Consider the following 18,493-nt stretch of genomic DNA (forward strand, 5'->3'; position numbering starts at 1 on the left):
TTGGGGTACATAAACAAATGGAATACACCAATATACAATGTACCTAATTAGTGACAAAATACAGAATCAATGCAAAATACAGAATTGGTAATGACAGTGACAAAAGTAACATGATGAATAAAATGTATAATGATTTCAAAGACACAAAAGGGTGAAAGAGCCATGCCCTTGCGAGCTTATAATCTAAAGGTTGTTTGTTTACATGTTTTCTGTATCTCTTTTTAGTTAATACCCTAGTTCAGGTCCACATGCATAAAACAGAACATTATTTTAATTTAATCACATGAAAAAAAAAATGTATTTTGTGCAAAAAAAAACAACCCTTCTACCTACAGCAGCAGCTTATAGATCCTCAGCAACTGACATCTGCTTGCTCACACCCGGTCAGTTTGAATCACAACCTCTTTCAAGTAAACAGACATGGTAATTTATTGTTTTCAGGAGCCTTGCTGCCTTCTGACAAGCAAATGTTGGTGGTGGTGGTGGTGGGGGGGGAGGGGGGGGGAGTAGGAAATGAAAGGCTATGAATCTGTTGCAACAGGTGTCTTACTTTTTAATTTGCAAAAACGGCATTCTGTTGTACACATTTTGTATACATAAGTGGCAAAAATTGATCTTCTATTTAAGGCAGGTAAAAAAAAATGTGGGCTTTAAAAGAACAACTTATGTACATCAGAAAGCACAGAGGTTATTTTGATAATCATAACACATAATTTGTTATTTTATATGCTTCAGAAAAATGCACATAAAGCAATTCGAGTTTACTCCATGAATTGATTTGTTTATGAAAGTTGAGAGTTGAAGTCACTGAAGTTATTTGCCTCTGTGTTTTGCGCTGAGCTGTTTTGCTGTTGATCTGTGCCTGCTGTGACTGTAGATGTGACACACTATAGGTGACAGCCATGCAGGACGCCGTGCATCTGTGTTCCGATCAATCATTAGCTCTTAAAGGAATTTTGTTGATCGGGGAACTCTCCTGCGACAAAACTTGTTTGCGGTCCTACAGTCGGGGACAGATCATTATGACGAGAGGAGAAAGGGCGGGTCTGGGGACCTCTGGGAGGAGCCTCTGACTTCTTTAGACTATTTAAAGTACCATCTTCTTACCTGTTGTCATCAGAAGACTGAGAGAAGAAAAAATTCAGCAGACTTCAGAGAAGACAGAAATCGGCTTTTAAGAGCTCTTTCCTTGTAAGTGCTAAAATGCCTCTAAAATTGTCCATTCTGAATCTTCTGTCTTGGGTATTCACTACATAAATATTGTATTACTGCTATTACTATGCATTTATATAGCCCTGAATTAATTTACATGGGTCATTTACCATAACAAACAATTTTACCAAAACACCAAATGATTAGTGTTGCAAAGCGTTCTTTATCGCAGCTAATTATCTAGGATGCCTACGACCAGAACCGGTGAATTGTACTGGGTTTGGTGGCAGTGCAATAGCCTGCAATGGTAAATTGTGGTTGCATGGCACCGCGGTGGTGAGTTGGGTACTGTTCGGCGAGTAGCTCAGCTAGCACTCTTAGGTTATACTAGCCGTCGGTCGGCTATCACTAGCTGTAGGGCCTAGTACTCAACTATTGCTCACTTTGGGTGCCAGGGGGTACGAAGAGGGGTGTTCGGAAGGGGGTTAGAGTGCAACATTAGGAGGTAGGGTTTCTGGAGGGTTAATTGTGAGACTATGGTATCAGTTAAGTCGATAGTAAAATAATGGTAACACTGCATTACCAATATCTTAACTATTGGCACAAAAACAATGCCTAATTTACCAAGCGGCGATGCTATATGTGCTCGCTACTGCCGACTAGAGGCAATTTTGGGGGGAAGCCAATAAACCTAAAGGCACATTTTTGGTTGGAAAACTACCTAAACATAGGGTAGAACATAATGCAGATAGACCAATATTTAAGCCTGGTCTGCTTACCACTGGCAAAGCGATAATGCTAAACACTTACTTGTCATGCTGACTGCTGCTGATGGATTTGGTTGTATTATTATTTAGAAATTGTTGATGTATAGATAAATATCTTTAAAGTATAGCAGTAGAGTGAGTGTGTCTTGGTATTGTCAGCAGATCTTGCCTCCTATCTCGCTGATGTAATGGCTTCTAATGTTCTAATAGCCTGGCGAGATATATGATTCCATGGACCATAAAATAATGTATTCTTGTATGTTTAAATACAATTAACCATTTTACCGCAGCTGGGGAAACACCTGCATTTGTCTTTGCAATAAGTAGCAACACAACCATTGAAACCTACAGCAAACCTGTAGCTAAATTTAAATTAAAAAAAACCAGCTACACTACTTACGTATGGAGAGGGAAGGTTCTGGGTCCTATAGAGCCTTCCTGTTCCTCTCCTGGTCCCCTCATTCCAGCACCGTCACCGCTGTTCAAATCTCCTGCTGCAGGAAGCTTTCGGAAATCTTCAGAAGCCAAAGTGCTCCCAAAGATGGGGGCTCCGTACCGCACATACAAGAGAGCATGCGCTCACGCAGGTGCAGTACGGAGCCACCTGTCTTCGGGAGCACTCAGGCTCCCAGAGACATCCTAAGCCTCCCACAGAGCAGTCTTCAACCCATTGGTTGAAGACTGTTAACGGGGACGCCAGCGCTGGAACGAGGGGACGAGGAGAGGAGCAGGAAGGCTCTACAGGACCCAGAGCCATCCCTCTCCATCTCCATAGATATCTGTTTTTTTTTATTTAAATTTGGCTTCAAATTTGCTTTAACTAGTTAATTCAAAATGAACATTTTAAAACGTCCTGTTTTTGTACTTCTCAGTGCTAAATGGACGTTTTAAAATTATCGTTTTGCACGGAGGGAGGGTTGGATGGCACCTGCAGGGCGCGCACAAACACGTGAGCTCGCACACATGGACGATTTTTGCTGCCAATGGGCTTGCATTAAGTTGTTAAAATCAGCTTTGAGATGGTACTGCCTGCAAACTAAGGGATAGATGAGGGCTCTTTTCATTAATTTTCCAGAAAGAAGAATGTAAGGCTATAGCGCAGTTTTTAAATTATATTTTAAAGTGATTTTATGTCATGTCTGCTTTTAAATGTTTGAAAAGTCCAGCTTCTCAGATCTGCCAAAATACTTCCTCCATAGGTCCGTAAAAGAAAACTCCTACAGTCACCATGCCGTCCCAGATGAAGACGGAGATCCACACGGCAGCCATCGTCACTCAGGGAGATCTCAACAGCTTGAGCCCCAATGTCGTTGACTTCATAGTGGCCAACGCTGGCATCTGCCAGCCAGACAACATCCACATCTGTGATGGCTCAGAGGAGGAGAACAAGAGGTTGCTCCACCAGATGGAGGAGAATGGAATGATCAAAAGACTTCCCAAATACGAGAACTGGTGGGTAATAATGTGGCAAACTAGTGATGAACACAAATCGTAATTTGAAATTGCAATACGAAATTTCAGGTAAAATAGTAATTAATTTAGTTTGTAAACATAATCAGGATCTGTAATTTCGCATAATTATTCTCGTAATTTTGTGCCAAATTTATCAGTTAATAGAAAAGCCCCCATACATGCTATCATCATCATTTTGCTATGTATGTTAACCTCTTCAAGACTGTAGTCTTACACCCCCCAGTGACCAGGCTATTTCTTACAATTCAGGCCACTGCAGCTTTAAGGGCTCACTGCAGGGCCATACAACTCGGCACACAAGTGATTTCCCACCTCCCCTTCTGCCCACTAACAGAGCTTTCTGTTGGTGAGCTCTGGTGGCTGATGCTTTATGTATTTTTTTATTTACTCATTTTATGTTTTTTTAACTGTCATTTAACTCTCAAAAGAGTCTTTTTGAAAAATGATTTTGTTTTGCCTTGCTTCCACCCTTCTCCTTAACACACATAGCAATTTTGGTGACGATCTTATGCCTTGCTATTAACTACCAAAGTTGTAAAAAAATTATGCAAAAATCGCACGAAACTTTGAATGGATTAGACAAAATCAGTTAAATGTTCAAATCATAATTACGTATTGGCTGTAATTGCAAAATTTTAGGCAAAATTTCGCGTAGTTTTAATTAGCACATTACGATCAATACTAACTATTATTTAGTTTGGGAAATTGCTTGCCCTTTAAAGTTCAACTATTGCCTATATCTAGCTAAGATGTTAGACTTAGATCTTAGTTTGCAGAATTTAGTCCGGAGACTTGACTACCCCTTTAATTTATATTACCCGTGCCTTTGCATAAATCAGATATTGACACATCTTTATCTCTTCTCTCTACCAGTTGGCTGGCTCGTACTGATCCCCGAGATGTGGCAAGAATTGAAAGCAAAACGGTGATAGTTACTCAAGAACAAAGAGACACGGTGCCCGTTGCCAAGAGTGGAATCAGCAAACTGGGCCGATGGATGTCTGAGGATGACTTTGAGAAAGCCTTCAAATCCAGATTCCCTGGATGCATGAAAGGTACGGCAATGGGGTCCATGATTGCCCCACTGGATCTTGAATTCCACATGATAACTTGTTAAAGTTTTGAATTTAGATAGCAATGTCATACATGTTGTTTTATTATTTACAGGTCGTACGATGTATGTCATCCCGTTCAGCATGGGGCCGATCGGGTCTCCACTTTCCGAGATTGGCATTGAGCTGACCGATTCACCCTACGTTGTGGCCAGTATGAGAATCATGACCAGAATGGGAACAGCTGTCCTGGAAACACTTGGAAATGGGGAGTTTGTCCGATGCCTTCATTCTGTTGGCTGCCCTTTGCCTCTAAAAGGTGAGTTCAGCTTCGCTGTATTGATAAGTATAAAGCATAAATTGTATGTGTAAAAAAAGAAAAACATATCAGGCAAAATGCTAAATCAAACTAAAATGTCTCTTATAGAATCACTGGTAAATAACTGGGCATGCAACCCAGAGATGACGCTCATCGCCCACATCCCAGACCGTAGGGAAATCATTTCGTTCGGCAGTGGCTATGGTGGAAACTCCCTTTTGGGGAAGAAATGCTTTGCCCTTCGGATTGCCAGTCGCATTGCTAAAGAAGAGGGCTGGCTCGCCGAGCACATGCTGGTAGGTATAAACTTAAACTGCGAAAATACTGTTTATAATTAGCTGAATTTGCTATGCACGTACTTGCCGTTTTATTGCTTTACTTGCAAAGTTATTGCTTTATGTTAACTGTATATCTCTTATTTAGAAGTAAAGTTTTAATTGGATTTTTTATTTTACCTGTGGAGAGAAAAAAGTCTGTAAAAAGTTTCTTTTAAAGTGAAAATAAACTTCTGAGATAACAAATTGTAAGTGTAGTACAGGTGATAATATTGGTGGTATAGAAAACAGTCTCATACTTTTATTTTCAGTTTCATAACATTATTTTTAAGATTGCATCAAACTGTTGCTGCTGCTGTTTAGCTGAAAAGGATACAGAACTAATGACCCGTTGAACTTTCCTGCAGTATAACTTTACTAGATCCCTTATCTCCCTGTTTCTCAGCTGTTGTGGCTTCTATTCACTGTTCAGGAAACCAGACTAAATTCGACAAGCTGTCGATAAGCTCTTTTGCATATATCGAAAAAGTTTTTTTTTAAAGGACAACTGAAGCGAATGGTATACGAAGGCTGCCATATTGATTTCTTTTTAAGCAATACCAGTTGCCTGGCTAGCCTGCTGATCCTCTGCCTCTAATACTTTTAGCCACAGCCCCTGAACAAGCATGCAGCAAATCAGTGCCCACTCTCCTGAGTGTTCTCCTAGGATATAACTTTCAGCTTTAATTTAAAGAAAAAACTGTCAGCACTTTGTAATTGATAAAGTACCAAAAAAAAGTTAAAAACTAACTTGAAATTCAATTTTTTTGCTTGCTAGTGGTTTAAAAGACAATTTATTGACAGAAAAAAATCACCTAGGAGAAAATTCAGAAGAAGATGTTAATTGCATACGGGCCCTGGTGTTTCTGACATTATTGTCAGATCTCACAAAATTAACTGCATACTTATTTCTTATTTAACTGCTGCAGCCAAATAGATCAGCAGGACAGCCATGCAACTGGTATTGTTTAAAAGGAAATAAATATGGCAGCCTCCACATTCTTCTAACTTCAGTTGTCCTTTAACACTTTCTGCAGCGTAAAACAGAAAGGGACTTCAGATAATTTCTTAGTAGGGATAGCACTATGTGTGTATATGTTTATCTCATCATGTCACTTCAAGTACACTTTAATTTGCTCAGCTAATGTAGTACTACCTTTGTCTTTACCTGTGATGAAGACATTTTAAAGAGGAGACTAGTAGAGGCACTGAAACAGGGGTGTAACAGCAAATCATGCCCCTAATGTTAACACCTTTACCCTTGCCTACCTCTGGCGACCCTCACAGCCTGGGGGCCAATCTTCAAAGGGTCATAAAACCAGTGTGGACCTCATGATCGTCACACCCATAACAAGTGTAGCCACAAAACACCTGATCTGAAGGATTGACCCCTTTATCAGAGAGGGTGAAGTGGTAGTTGGGACCCTCTTACAGCTCTGGGCCCCCCTGCGGTTGCAGGGGTTGCTCCCCTGTAGTTATGTTCCTGCTTGTGATAATGAAGAGGTATTGATTTTTTTTTTAAAACTTGATCCCTACAGATTTTGGGAATCACCAACCCAGAAGGAGAGAAAAAGTACTTTGCCGCCGCCTTCCCAAGTGCTTGTGGGAAAACCAACCTGGCCATGATGAGGCCCTCCCTGCCCGGCTGGAAGATTGAGTGTGTGGGTGACGACATCGCCTGGATGAAGTTTGATGAACATGGTAATTAATAGCTTGTATCTCTACTTCTTACATTACAAGCTCAGTTTTATAGGCGTCCATAGGAAATGATTTAGGGTCAAATTATTGGCCACATTCTTTAAAAAAAATTATTTGAAAATGTTGTGTGATGTTTTTGAGGATGTAAAGTTTTGCATGCGAGACCTTTTTGGCCACCTTGCACCATGAAGGATTTTATGTAACTGAGGTAATCCTTCCTTATTCTTGTCTTTAAAGAGAGTGATATGGAGGCTACCATATTCATCTTCTTGCTGCTGATCCTCTGCCTCTAAGCCATAGACCCTGAACAAGCATATGAAGATCAGGTGCTTCTGACATTATATGTCAGATCTGACAAGATTGGCTGCATGTTTGTTTCTGGTGATGTTCAGACACTACTGCCGCCAAATTGACCAGCAGGGCTGCCAGGCAACTGGTATTGTTTAGAAGGAAGCCTCCATATTCTTCAAACTTCATTTGTCCTCTAAGTATTGTCATGCTCATAAAATGTATAGGTACAGGTCATTTATGTCTCCTTAGTTGTTGAGATATTCTTGGAGGCTCAGTTGTATATCTGAGATATCTTTGCACCGATATGTTCAGAATAACTGGAACCTTTTTTTAGGCAATCTGAGAGCAATTAACCCTGAAAATGGCTTTTTTGGAGTGGCTCCTGGAACCTCCGTGAGGACTAACCCTAATGCCATGGAGACCATTCGCATGAACACAATATTTACCAATGTGGCAGAGACCAGTGATGGTGGTGTCTACTGGGAGGGAATGGACATGACCCTAGAACCAGGAGTAACGCTGACCTCATGGAAAAACAAAGAGTGGACACCAGAAGATGGTAAGAGGACTAGGACAAGATCAACCTTTTTCATCGTTAGCAATTCACATAATTTAATGGTCTCCTTATTTAGGAATCACAAAATAATATTTATACATATTAAAGGGAAGCTTAAAGTGGTCTAACACCCAGCATTTCAACTTTGCTTTAAAAGATTGCTTACAGCTTAGAAACTATTATGCCAGATTTTTTTTTTTTTTTGCAGAAATTCACTGAATGGGTTAAACATGACATTTTAGTGTTGCATTTAGCTAGAAATCCACGTCTGTGCTGAGGTTTAGATACAAATGTATCTATTTACAATGTAAATAAACAAACACCTCTCTGAGAGAGCACAGAGGGCTTCCCAGACAGGCTTTTCAGAGGTCTATTTGCATTCCAAACATACATTTGTATCTAAACCTCAGCAAGGACGCAGATTTCTTGCTAAATGCAAAACTAAAATGTCATGTTTAACCCATTCAGTGAATTTCTGCTTAAAAAAAATCTGGCATAATAGTTTCTAAACTGTAAGCAATCTTTTAAAGCAAAGTTGAAATGCTGGGTGTTAGACCGCTTTAAGTGACATGTGACATGATGAGATAGACATTGGTTATGATCGTAATCTGCTAATTACGATTGCGCAAAATTTCACATATATTTTCTCAAATACAGCTATACGTTATTATGATTTGGACGTAATTTCATGAAATGTTCACGTAATTTTTGCCAACTTTAGCGGTTAATAGCGAAGCCTCCATACACCAAAATTGCTACGTATCTATGTTTGTTAAGGAGAAGAGTAAGAAAAAGTAAAAAAAAAGAAATACAAAAAAGACTTTGCAGTTTTTGAGAAAATCAATTGTAAGGATGCAAAGGAAAAATAGTTTATGCTCTATAAAATGAATCAAAGCACACATGCAATAAAAAGTCCTGCATACTTGGATATTACGACCAATCAATTCCCAGGTGTATCCCAGAAGAGGGACTCAAACAATGACAGGTTGGCTTTAGTCTGTGTGCACCGCCACCACACCTTCAAGATAGAGCACTCACCCTTAAATGTTGACCCTCTGTAAGATTGGATCCACAGCGCATCTAGGGCAATTATGAGGCCTCCCCCTGCCTGTTGTTCTCCTTCCACTCAACCTCACTGTACTGTACAGTCTTGCATGTTGGACTATTGTGGCTCTGTAATATTAACAAGCTAACACATCATTGCATTCCAGCAGATCTGGAAGTGTGGCTAGCTTACAGGGACAACAATGGATAATTTGCATATTTCAGCAGTGATGCACTGGGAGAAATCTCGGAGCTCGCTCCAACCTGAATTATCGCAAACTTTTGTTTTGTCTTTAAATGCAATTCACCTCAAATACAAATCAAATAGGCTCCATAGTGTAAAACCGCAACACTAGTTTAATAAAAGTTATGAATGAACACTCATGCTGTTGACTTTAAAACAAGCATTGAGTTTTTAACGGGCTCAACCCCAATCGTGGAATGCCTGGCTGGCTCTCAGCTGTGCCGTCCCGCCGGGTTCCAGACAATGTGCGTCACGCTTCCTACTTCCGTGTTCCACGCCTGCACATCCCACCCTAGCGATTTCGTCACTTCCTGTGACTTATTAGGGGTTTATAAATTGTAATTTTCTGAGTTTTAAAAACATTTTTCCTTTGATTCTTGATTTGTTTCAAAAACTACAAGGTCTTTTTGTTCATATTTTTTTGACTTGTACCCCTTCTTCTCCTTGACATAAATAGCAATTTTTGGTGACAATGGCAGCATGTTGTTATTGGCTAAAATTGGCACAAAAGTATGCAAAAATTATGTGAAAATTGCAAAATTACGGTTCCTCACTATGTTTATAAATTTTCAAATTTTCACATTACGATTTCAGTTGGGACCCAGTAGGACTGATAAGGGATTACAGCTTTCCTAGCAGAGAACTGGGTTCTGGGAGTAGAGGATAGCTAAAAAGGTCAATAGTTTGGCACTCAGATAAGGGACAGACTGTGTAACTGAGCAGAATAAACATAACATAAAACTGTGCAATATCTAAAAGTCATTTTTATAAGTAGGAGGATAGATAAAATGATTTATCTTATCAGTTTATTTTCAATCATGTTTCACTTTAACAATAATAATTATTAAAATAACTATTGCATTGTTTCAGGTGAACCTGCTGCCCATCCAAACTCTCGTTTTTGCACCCCGGCCAGCCAGTGCCCGATCATCGATTCAGAGTGGGAGTCTTCTGAAGGGGTTCCTATTGAAGGCATCATTTTTGGTGGCCGTAGACCAACTGGTGAGTAATTACCTACAATATTAATTATTGACTGTATCAGTGCTGTCCAACTTCATGGTCAGGGTGTGTGTCTAGCACCAGATTTTTCGGCTGGAGGTGGCAAAGCATCAATGTCCTGGCTTTGGGGGGCAGAGCTAAATGCAAACAAGAGGTGGGCCTGCCAGAGGAGGGGGACTGACTCAAAAATAGTCTGGGCAAGGAAGTTCAGCCCGGAGGCCACATCAGGCCTGCGGGCAGCCAGTTGGACAGCCCTGGTCTGTATCATAGATCATCCTCATGTGTATCACAGAATGGTGGTAGCTGAAATGCAGTAGATCGATAGATATTTTTGACTGTTTGGATTTCAGCCTAATATAAACATATTATTAATTTTATTTTAAGGTGTGCCTCTGGTTTATGAAGCCCTTAGTTGGCAACATGGAGTCTTTATTGGGGCAGCCATGAGATCTGAAGCTACAGCAGCAGCTGAGCACAAAGGTGAGTAATTGTGAAATCAAGCCTGCTGTTTATCCATACAGCGCTATAAAGCAAATCTCATAACAAAGATGAAGTCACATGTTGACAAATGGTGTTGTCCCTTTGCAGGAAAAGTCATCATGCATGACCCATTCGCCATGAGGCCTTTCTTCGGCTACAACTTTGGCCGTTACCTTACCCACTGGCTCAGCATGGAGCACCTCCCATCAGCCAGGCTACCCAAGATCTTCCACGTCAACTGGTTCCGGAAAGACAAGCAAGGAAACTTCCTTTGGCCTGGTTATGGAGAAAACATCCGTGTTCTGGAATGGATGTTCAACAGGATCAACGGAGAAGACTGCGCCAAGAAGACGCCCATTGGCTACATCCCTGCCGAAGGCTCCCTTAACCTCAAAGGGCTTGGAGAGATCAACATGAAAGAGTTATTCAACATATCTAAAGACTTTTGGGAAGATGAAGTTGAGGACATTAGAAAATACTTTGACGATCAGGTCAATGCTGACCTCCCTTACGAAATAGAGGGGGAGCTGGATTCTCTAGAGGAGAGGTTGAAACAATTGTAGGAGGTTACAGAGTTAGGTAGAGCATTTAGTATAAGTTGTAAAAATGGACTTTTCTAAAAAATGAACTTGGGTTCCTTCCTAGCACAAACAAAAAGCACATGGTCCTTATTTTGCACAAAAACATGGGCTTTTCAATCTATATAGTAGGTTTGACCTTAATTGTACTGTATCCTGTATCAGTTTATTTTTATATACCTTCTCTGTCTGGTGTACAATAATTATGAGAGGGTGGAGTGAGAGGAGGAGGATAAAAACGGATATTTGGCCAAGGAGTTAGTGTTGAGTGTGGAGTTAGAAGATGAAGTAGAGAGATGAGGTTATGGATCTCGTAGAGTGTTGGAGAGAGATTTGAAGGAGACAAATATGGAGAATTTGGGAGAATAGTTACTTACCTTTTTTTTTACTATTATGCATTCCACTTATGAGCACTTCATATATATTTTATATATAATGATTCGTTGTATATATTTGAGAACTGTATATACTTTTTTTTGCTGTAAATACTTTATCATGCAAATGTTTCAACTTTTGCTCTCAATAAATAAAAAGAAAGAAAAGAGATGATTAGCTTTACATACATATTTACAGAATTCTACTAGCTACCAAAATTATAAACAACTAGAAATAAGCCCGCCCATTTACAAATGGGTGCTAGGGGCTCTGCCGCAACCCCCCTCGCACCTTCTGCCACCCCCCACCCCTGCAACGCTCCCCGATGCGAGTGCACATAACTGCAATGCGAGCACACGCCTGCCCCCTTCACCTGTCCTCCTGCTGTCCCTTGTGGCCGGCGGCTATGGACTTGGGCAGCATTGGAGATGGAAAGGAAGAGGAAGCTTCTGCACTGGAGACGAGCGGAGGAATAAGTGACACTGATGGCTGCTGTGGTGTGAAGGCGAGCTGGCTATCTATACTGAAAGGGGGGGAGGGATTAATAGAGTCAGCTGTCTACCTACACTGGAGCAAAAGGGGAGGAGTCATCTGGCTACATATACTAGAGGGAAGGGGAGAAGTCATCTCGCTACCTATACTGAAGGGGGGCAGCTGGTGACAGTGGCCTAGGGCGGTAAAGAGTACAAATCCGGCTCTGCCCAAGTCTGCATGCACGCTGGCCAAAATGCACATACACAGGGACACAGGAGGATGCAGAGACAAAGCGGTTTTAATTTATAGGATAATTTATTAATTAGGCATACCAACCTTGGCATCATATTCCAAGACCTAGACAATGCAACTACTGGGGAAGACATGCTAAGGGAGATACACAGTAAGGTATCTAGAAACATCCAAGCAGGTGTAGTTGGCTATTAAAATGGCTATTTCTCTCTACATGATTGGATGTTCGAAGTAGACTAGGCAACATCAATTCTCTGCACTGCACGTATCCTTCAGTAAATCAGATATAATACTATATCTCCCAATAGTCCTTTTTTCAGAGGGACAGACCATCTTTGGGAACTACCATATATTTCAGAATATAAGATGTTCTGGACTAGAAGACGTACCTAGCTTTAGAGGATAAAAAACTAGAAAATATAAATATTTGCTAAACCTGGTGCGCCCATGGTCCAGGAGCATTTTGTAGATGTTCTCCCCCTAGTATTGTGTCACCCTTGTATCTCATGTGTCCCCCATGTGTCCTCTTCTGTCCCCATGTGTCCCTTCTGTCCCCATGTGTCCCCTTCTGTTCCCATGTGTCTGTCCCCCATGTGTCCCTTCTGTCCCCCATGTGTCTGTCCCCCATGTGTCCCTTCTGTCCCCCATGTGTCCCCTTCTGTTCCCATGTGTCTGTCTCCATGTGTATGTCCCCCATGTGTCCCTTCTGTCCCCCATGTGTCCCCTTCTGTTCCCATGTGTCCCCTTCTGTTCCCATGTGTCTGTCTCCATGTGTCCCCTTCTGTCCCCATGTGTCCCCTTCTGTCCCCCATGTGTCCCCTTCTGTTCCCATGTGTATATCCCCATGTGTCCCCTTCTGTCTCCCATGAGTCCCCTTCTGTTCCCATGTGTCTGTCCCCATGTTTCCTTTCTGTCCCCCATTTGTCTTCTGTCCCCATTTGTCTTCTTCTGTGCCCCATGTGTCCCCTTCTGTCCCCGTTGTCTCCACTACTCCCCCGTGTTCTCCTCCGCACCCCCTGAACAGTACAAGGAGTCCCTGACATGTTTATTTGGAATATAAGGTGCATTCTGTAACAGATTATTGACCCCACAGGACCAGAGCCTTTTTTTTAAATGTTTCCTTTATGATCTTTGTGATTTGCTCACAGTGATCACAGGGTCAGAAGCCAATGAATTGAATCCTGACCATCACATGTCACACAAAGCAAAGCCAGGATATTGATATCTATGCCCTGGGAGAAATAAGAGGCTACAAACAGGGCATAGAACTCAATAGCATCCTTCTGGGTCTGGAAAAAGACAACTAATATGAAAAATTGTAAAATTTAAAATACACTCATATAAAATGTAGATTTCTCAGAGAGTAAAATGCACTATAAACTACTTTTTCCCTATGTTACTGTCACTTACTGTAGGTAGTAAAAATTTGACAGGTTTTGGACAAGTCCATCTGCCATGGGGGATTCTCGGGTATTTCTTTACAGGATCTTCTCAAAAAATTAGCATATTGTGATAAAGTTTATTATTTTCTGTAATGTACTGATAAACATTAGACTTTCATATATTTTAGATTCAAATACACACAACTGAAGTAGTTCAGGTCTTTTATTGTTTTAATATTGATGATTTTGGCATACAGCTCATGAAAACCCAAAATTCCTATCTCAAAAAATTAGCATATTTCATTCGACCAAGAAAAGAAAAGTGTTTTTAAAACAAAAAAAAGTCAACCTTCAAATAATGATGTTCAATTATGCACTCAACACTTGGTCGGGAATCCTTTTGCAGAAATGATTGCTTCAATGCGGTGTGGCATGGAGGCAATCAGCCTGTGGCACTGCTCAGGTGTTATGGAGGCCCAGGATGCTTCGATAGCGGCCTTAAGCTCATCCAGAGTGTTGGGTCTTGCGTCTCTCAACTTCCTCTTCACAATATCCCACAGATTCTCTACGGGGTTCAGGTCAGGAGAGTTGGCAGGCCAATTGAGCACAGTAATACCATGGTCAGTAAACCATTTACCAGTGGTTTTGGCACTGTGAGCAAGTGCCAGGTCATGCTGAAAAATGAAATCTTCATCTCCATAAAGCTTTTCAGCAGATGGAAGCATGAAGTGCTCCAAAATCTCCTGATAGCTAGCTGCACTGACCCTGCCCTTGATAAAACACAGTGGACCAACACCAGCAGCTGACATGGCACCCCAGACCATCACTGACTGTGGGTACTTGACACTGGACTTCAGGCATTTTGGCATTTCCCTCTCCCCAGTCTTCCTCCAGACTCTGGCACCTTGATTTCCGAATGACATGTAAAAGTTGCTTTCATCCGAAAAAAGTACTTTGGACCATTGAGCAACAGTCCAGTGCTGCTTCTCTATAGCCCAGGTCAGGCGCTTCTGCCGCTGTTTCTGGTTCAAAAGTGGGTTCATGCTTCCATCTGCTGAAAAGCTTTATGGAGATGAAGATTTCATTTTTCAGCACGACCTGGCACCTGCTCACAGTGCCAAAACCACTGGTAAATGGTTTACTGACCATGGTATTACTGTGCTCAATTGGCCTGCCAACTCTCCTGACCTGAACCCCATAGAGAATCTGTGGGATATTGTGAAAAAAAAAGTTGAGAGACGCAAGACCCAACACTCTGGATGAGCTTAAGGCCGCTATCGAAGCATCCTGGGCCTCCATAACACCTGAGCAGTGCCACAGGCTGATTGCCTCCATGCCACGCCGCATTGAAGCAGTCATTTCTGCAAAAGGATTCCCGACCAAGTATTGAGTGCATAACTGAACATAATTATTTGAAGGTTGACTTTTTTTTGTTTTAAAAACACTTTTCTTTTATTGTTCGAATGAAATATGCTAATTTTTTGAGATAGGAAATTTGGGTTTTCATGAGCTGTATGCCAAAATCATCAATATTAAAACAATAAAATGCTTGAACAACTTCAGTTGTGTGTGTATTTGAATCTAAAATATATGAAAGTCTAATGTTTATCAGTACATTACAGAAAATATTGAACTTTATCACAATATGCTAATTTTTTTGAGAAGATCCTGTATTTATAAAAAGAATTTACTGAAAAGCAGTTGCTCAGTCCAACTGCCAAAACAGTGTAAGAAGCTGACGGGCATCTCTTTGTAGGTCCTTTCCAGGGAGAGCTTTTGTAAAGAATTAAGGTTATACTGAGAATACTCCACGAGGAGTTGGACTAGTCTGTCAGATCTGTCAGATTTTCACTATCTACTGTAAGTGACTGCCACATAGAATAAATGTAATTTATGATGCACCTAAGGGCCGGTTCACACTTGCGGTTTTGCAAAAACCGCACCGGATGTCCGGACCGCACCGGAGCCGGATCGGACCTGAACCGTACGGTTCCTGTCCGGATCCGGTCCGGTTGCATACGGTTTCCGTGCGGTATGAACACGGTTGCGGTCCGGATCCGGATAGTAACAACCTGTATAAAAACAAAAAAAATGTTGGGGTCTGGGAGGTCAGCAGAAGGGGGACCTGTGGAATCAGGCCCTCTGCTGTTTAGCACTCACCTCCACCTCCGACATGCTGCCAACATCTCCGGATCCGGATCCAGCTGTGCTGCTCCACTCCAAAATGCTTGCCCATGTGTCCCCAGCCAATATCGCCGCAAAAATCCGCATAGGAAGTGGGGTAGAACATCCGGATTTTTTGCCAGTGTGTTGTGCGCTCTCCGGTTCTCATTGGTTTCCATTGGCCGGATGGTGCAGTCCGGCTCCGCCCCGGATACGGCTGCCGGAGGAGCCGGACCAAAAAATAGCGCATGTTGGAACGGACACCGGAGTCCGGATCCGGTCCGGCTCCGGTCCGGACGAAACGGACACATGTGAACCCTGGCATAGACTTACATTGCTATGCCGTGCGTCCGTTTCGTCCGGCCAGCATGCGGTGCGGCTCCGGCACGGCTATTCCGGATAGCCACCGCTAATGTGAACCGGGCCTTACTCTGGGAGAAATGTACTAATTATAAGTATGTTTTTTAAATTTGACAATTTTTTGCAGTAGTGATCCTTTAAATTGATATATTTCTTATTTTCAAATGTCAAAGCGGACCTGAACTCAGAACTTCTTCTCTGCTCTAACAGATTGGCAATAGCATAATAACTTTTAAAGGAAAACATCTGTTTGTTGCAGCTGATACAAATCCTGCAATAAATCTGCACTGTTTTTACTTCCTGCTTTCATGGAACATATTGTTAACAGCCTGTGCGTTCAAATGAGCGTATCTGTCTTATCTGCTGTGGCAGTCATGTGACCCAGGGGAGAGATCAAATTACAAGTTGTCAAAAAAAGATGAGGGGGAATTAGACAGGCTAAACTCTCTAAATACATACAGTGTGTGTTTCTCTCTGTTTTCCTTCTGTCCTGTGCAAGAGTTCAGGTCCACTTTAACCACTTCAGCCTAACTGGACGAAAATTTTCGTCCAGTTAGGCTGCGCGCGCTCCCGCGGGCCACCCCGTGCGCGCTCCCGCCACCGGCCATTAGCCCATCGATCAATGAAAGGGATTATAGATCCCTTTCATTGATCGACCCCCCCCGGAGAAAAGCCGACAGCGTCTCTTCAGACACTGCGGCTTTTCTGAGCTCTGGTCTTCTTTCTTCTTCCTGGGATCGATCGCTCCCAGGACTTTTTGACTGTGGCCATCTTGTGGCCAAATAGTAAAACTACACCCCAAACCACATTTTATTAAACAAATACATTTTTACACATTTAAAATCCCCTGCTTACCTCCCACACCAAAAAATACCCACATATAAGTTTTAATAAAAAATAAAAAATTACAATAATAAAAAAAAAATAAAAAAAACATAAATAGTTACCTAAGGGTCTGAACTTTTTAAATATTCATGTCAAAGGAGTATATCAATATGATTTATTAAATTATGGGCTTCTAAATAGTGATGGACGCAAATTGAAAAAATGCACCTTTATTTCCAAATTAAATATCGGCGCCATACATTGTAAAAGGGACATAATTTAAATGGCGTAATAAGCGGGAGAAATTGGTAAATAAAGTACATAGGTTTTAATTATGGTAGCATGTATTAATTTCAAACTATAATGGCCAAAAGCTTAGCAATAATGATTTGTTTCCATTTCTTTCTTAATATTCCTGTTAAAATGAATTTAGAATAAATTAATTCTCAGCAAAATGTATCACCCACAGAAAGCCTAATTGGTGGCGGAAAAAACAAGATATAGATCAATTCATTGTGATGAGTAGTGATAAAGTTATTGGCAAATGAATGGGAGGTGAAAGTTGCTCAGATGTAAAAAAAATCTCAACCCTGTGGGCTGAAGTGGTTAATATGAAAGAAAACAAATGATGATAGAAAGGATCAGTGTGGCTTGAATTTTAAAACAACATATTTTGCTTATGGTATATACGTGAGAAGGAGTGTGGTGTGGGTGTGGTTAGAGGTGTGACCAGGGGTGTGTCTTAAAGATGTACCTTTGTCTTATCTTAAATGGTTGGGAGTCACTTAGTGCATCAAAAATGTCATACGTAAATCTGAGATACATTTGTAATCCTGAGGGAAGATATTTTTCTGCCCACACTTGGGCTCCTGCGCTATTATCCCAGTGTTAAGCTTGCTAGACACCTTCAATAGTGATTGGCAAATCTTACCACCTCCAAGTAGTAAGAGGGTCGACAGATTTTGAATATAGTATTAAGAACAGTTTGTTTAGGTAAACTCTCATACTACATGGAGATGGTAAAACTGGTCATTGATTGGCCAATCAAAATTAAACATCTGTAGCATGCTTAAGACACTGCAGTCAGCCTTTCATCAGTATGATATGAATAAAAACAAACAATAGTTTCTGCGAAGTTAATGCAGTAAGCCTGATTTATTACATTTCTGGACATCACTGGAAAATATGCAAAGTCCTGAAAACATGGCCTGCGTTCATCATTGGCTACTTTTAATAAGGAGTACTCATGTATCACTGTACTCACCCTGGGTGGTGGCAGATATCTAGGAGTCCCCACTGCCCAGGGATTTGCGATGAGTGCAGCGATACATGAGTACCCCTTATCCATTTCCATATAGAGTTTAACCTTCCGGGCGGTAAGCCCGAGCTGAGCTCGGGCTATGCCACCGAAAGGCACCGCTCAGGCCCCGCTGGGCCGATTTGCATAATTTTTTTGCACTTTGCTAGCTGCGTGTGCAATCCGATCGCCGCCGCTACCCGCTGATCCGCTACTATGCGTCGCGCCGCAGCCGCCCGTCCCCCAGACCCTGTGCGCTGCCTGGCCAATCAGTGCCAGGCAGCGCTGTGGGGTGGATCGGAGTCCCCTTTGACGTCACGACGTCGGTGACGTCATCCCGCCCGTCACCATGGCGACGGGGGAAGCCCTCCAGGAGATCTCCTGTTCTGAGGGGCTGG

At 41.7% G+C, this 18,493-nt stretch overlaps 1 protein-coding gene across 1 annotated transcript; it reads left to right on the top strand.

The window, feature by feature from the left end:
• Positions 1-1,117: 1,117 nt before the first annotated feature.
• LOC137541959 (phosphoenolpyruvate carboxykinase, cytosolic [GTP]-like) lies at positions 1,118-11,509 on the top strand. The gene is made up of 10 exons (XM_068263523.1): positions 1,118-1,191; positions 3,119-3,371; positions 4,266-4,447; positions 4,560-4,763; positions 4,872-5,059; positions 6,616-6,778; positions 7,401-7,625; positions 9,781-9,912; positions 10,294-10,389; positions 10,498-11,509. Exons 2-10 carry the CDS (start codon positions 3,148-3,150, stop codon positions 10,950-10,952), a joined length of 1,869 nt encoding a protein of 622 aa, XP_068119624.1. The 5' UTR covers positions 1,118-1,191; positions 3,119-3,147; the 3' UTR covers positions 10,953-11,509.
• The last annotated feature ends 6,984 nt before the right edge of the window (positions 11,510-18,493 follow it).

This window comes from Hyperolius riggenbachi, chromosome 12 (assembly GCF_040937935.1).
Source record: "Hyperolius riggenbachi isolate aHypRig1 chromosome 12, aHypRig1.pri, whole genome shotgun sequence".
NCBI lineage: Eukaryota > Metazoa > Chordata > Amphibia > Anura > Hyperoliidae > Hyperolius > Hyperolius riggenbachi.

What these genes read in the sequence shown, in the direction of transcription:
- LOC137541959 (XM_068263523.1), top strand. Translation starts at nt 3,148, where the DNA reads ATGCCGTCCCAGATGAAGACGGAGATCCACACGGCAGCCATCGTCACT. An exon ending in TGGTGGCCGTAGACCAACTG is followed by an intron (nt 9,913 to 10,293) that starts GTGAGTAATTAC and finishes TTTTATTTTAAG; the next exon opens with GTGTGCCTCTGGTTTATGAA. An exon ending in AGCAGCAGCTGAGCACAAAG is followed by an intron (nt 10,390 to 10,497) that starts GTGAGTAATTGT and finishes GTCCCTTTGCAG; the next exon opens with GAAAAGTCATCATGCATGAC.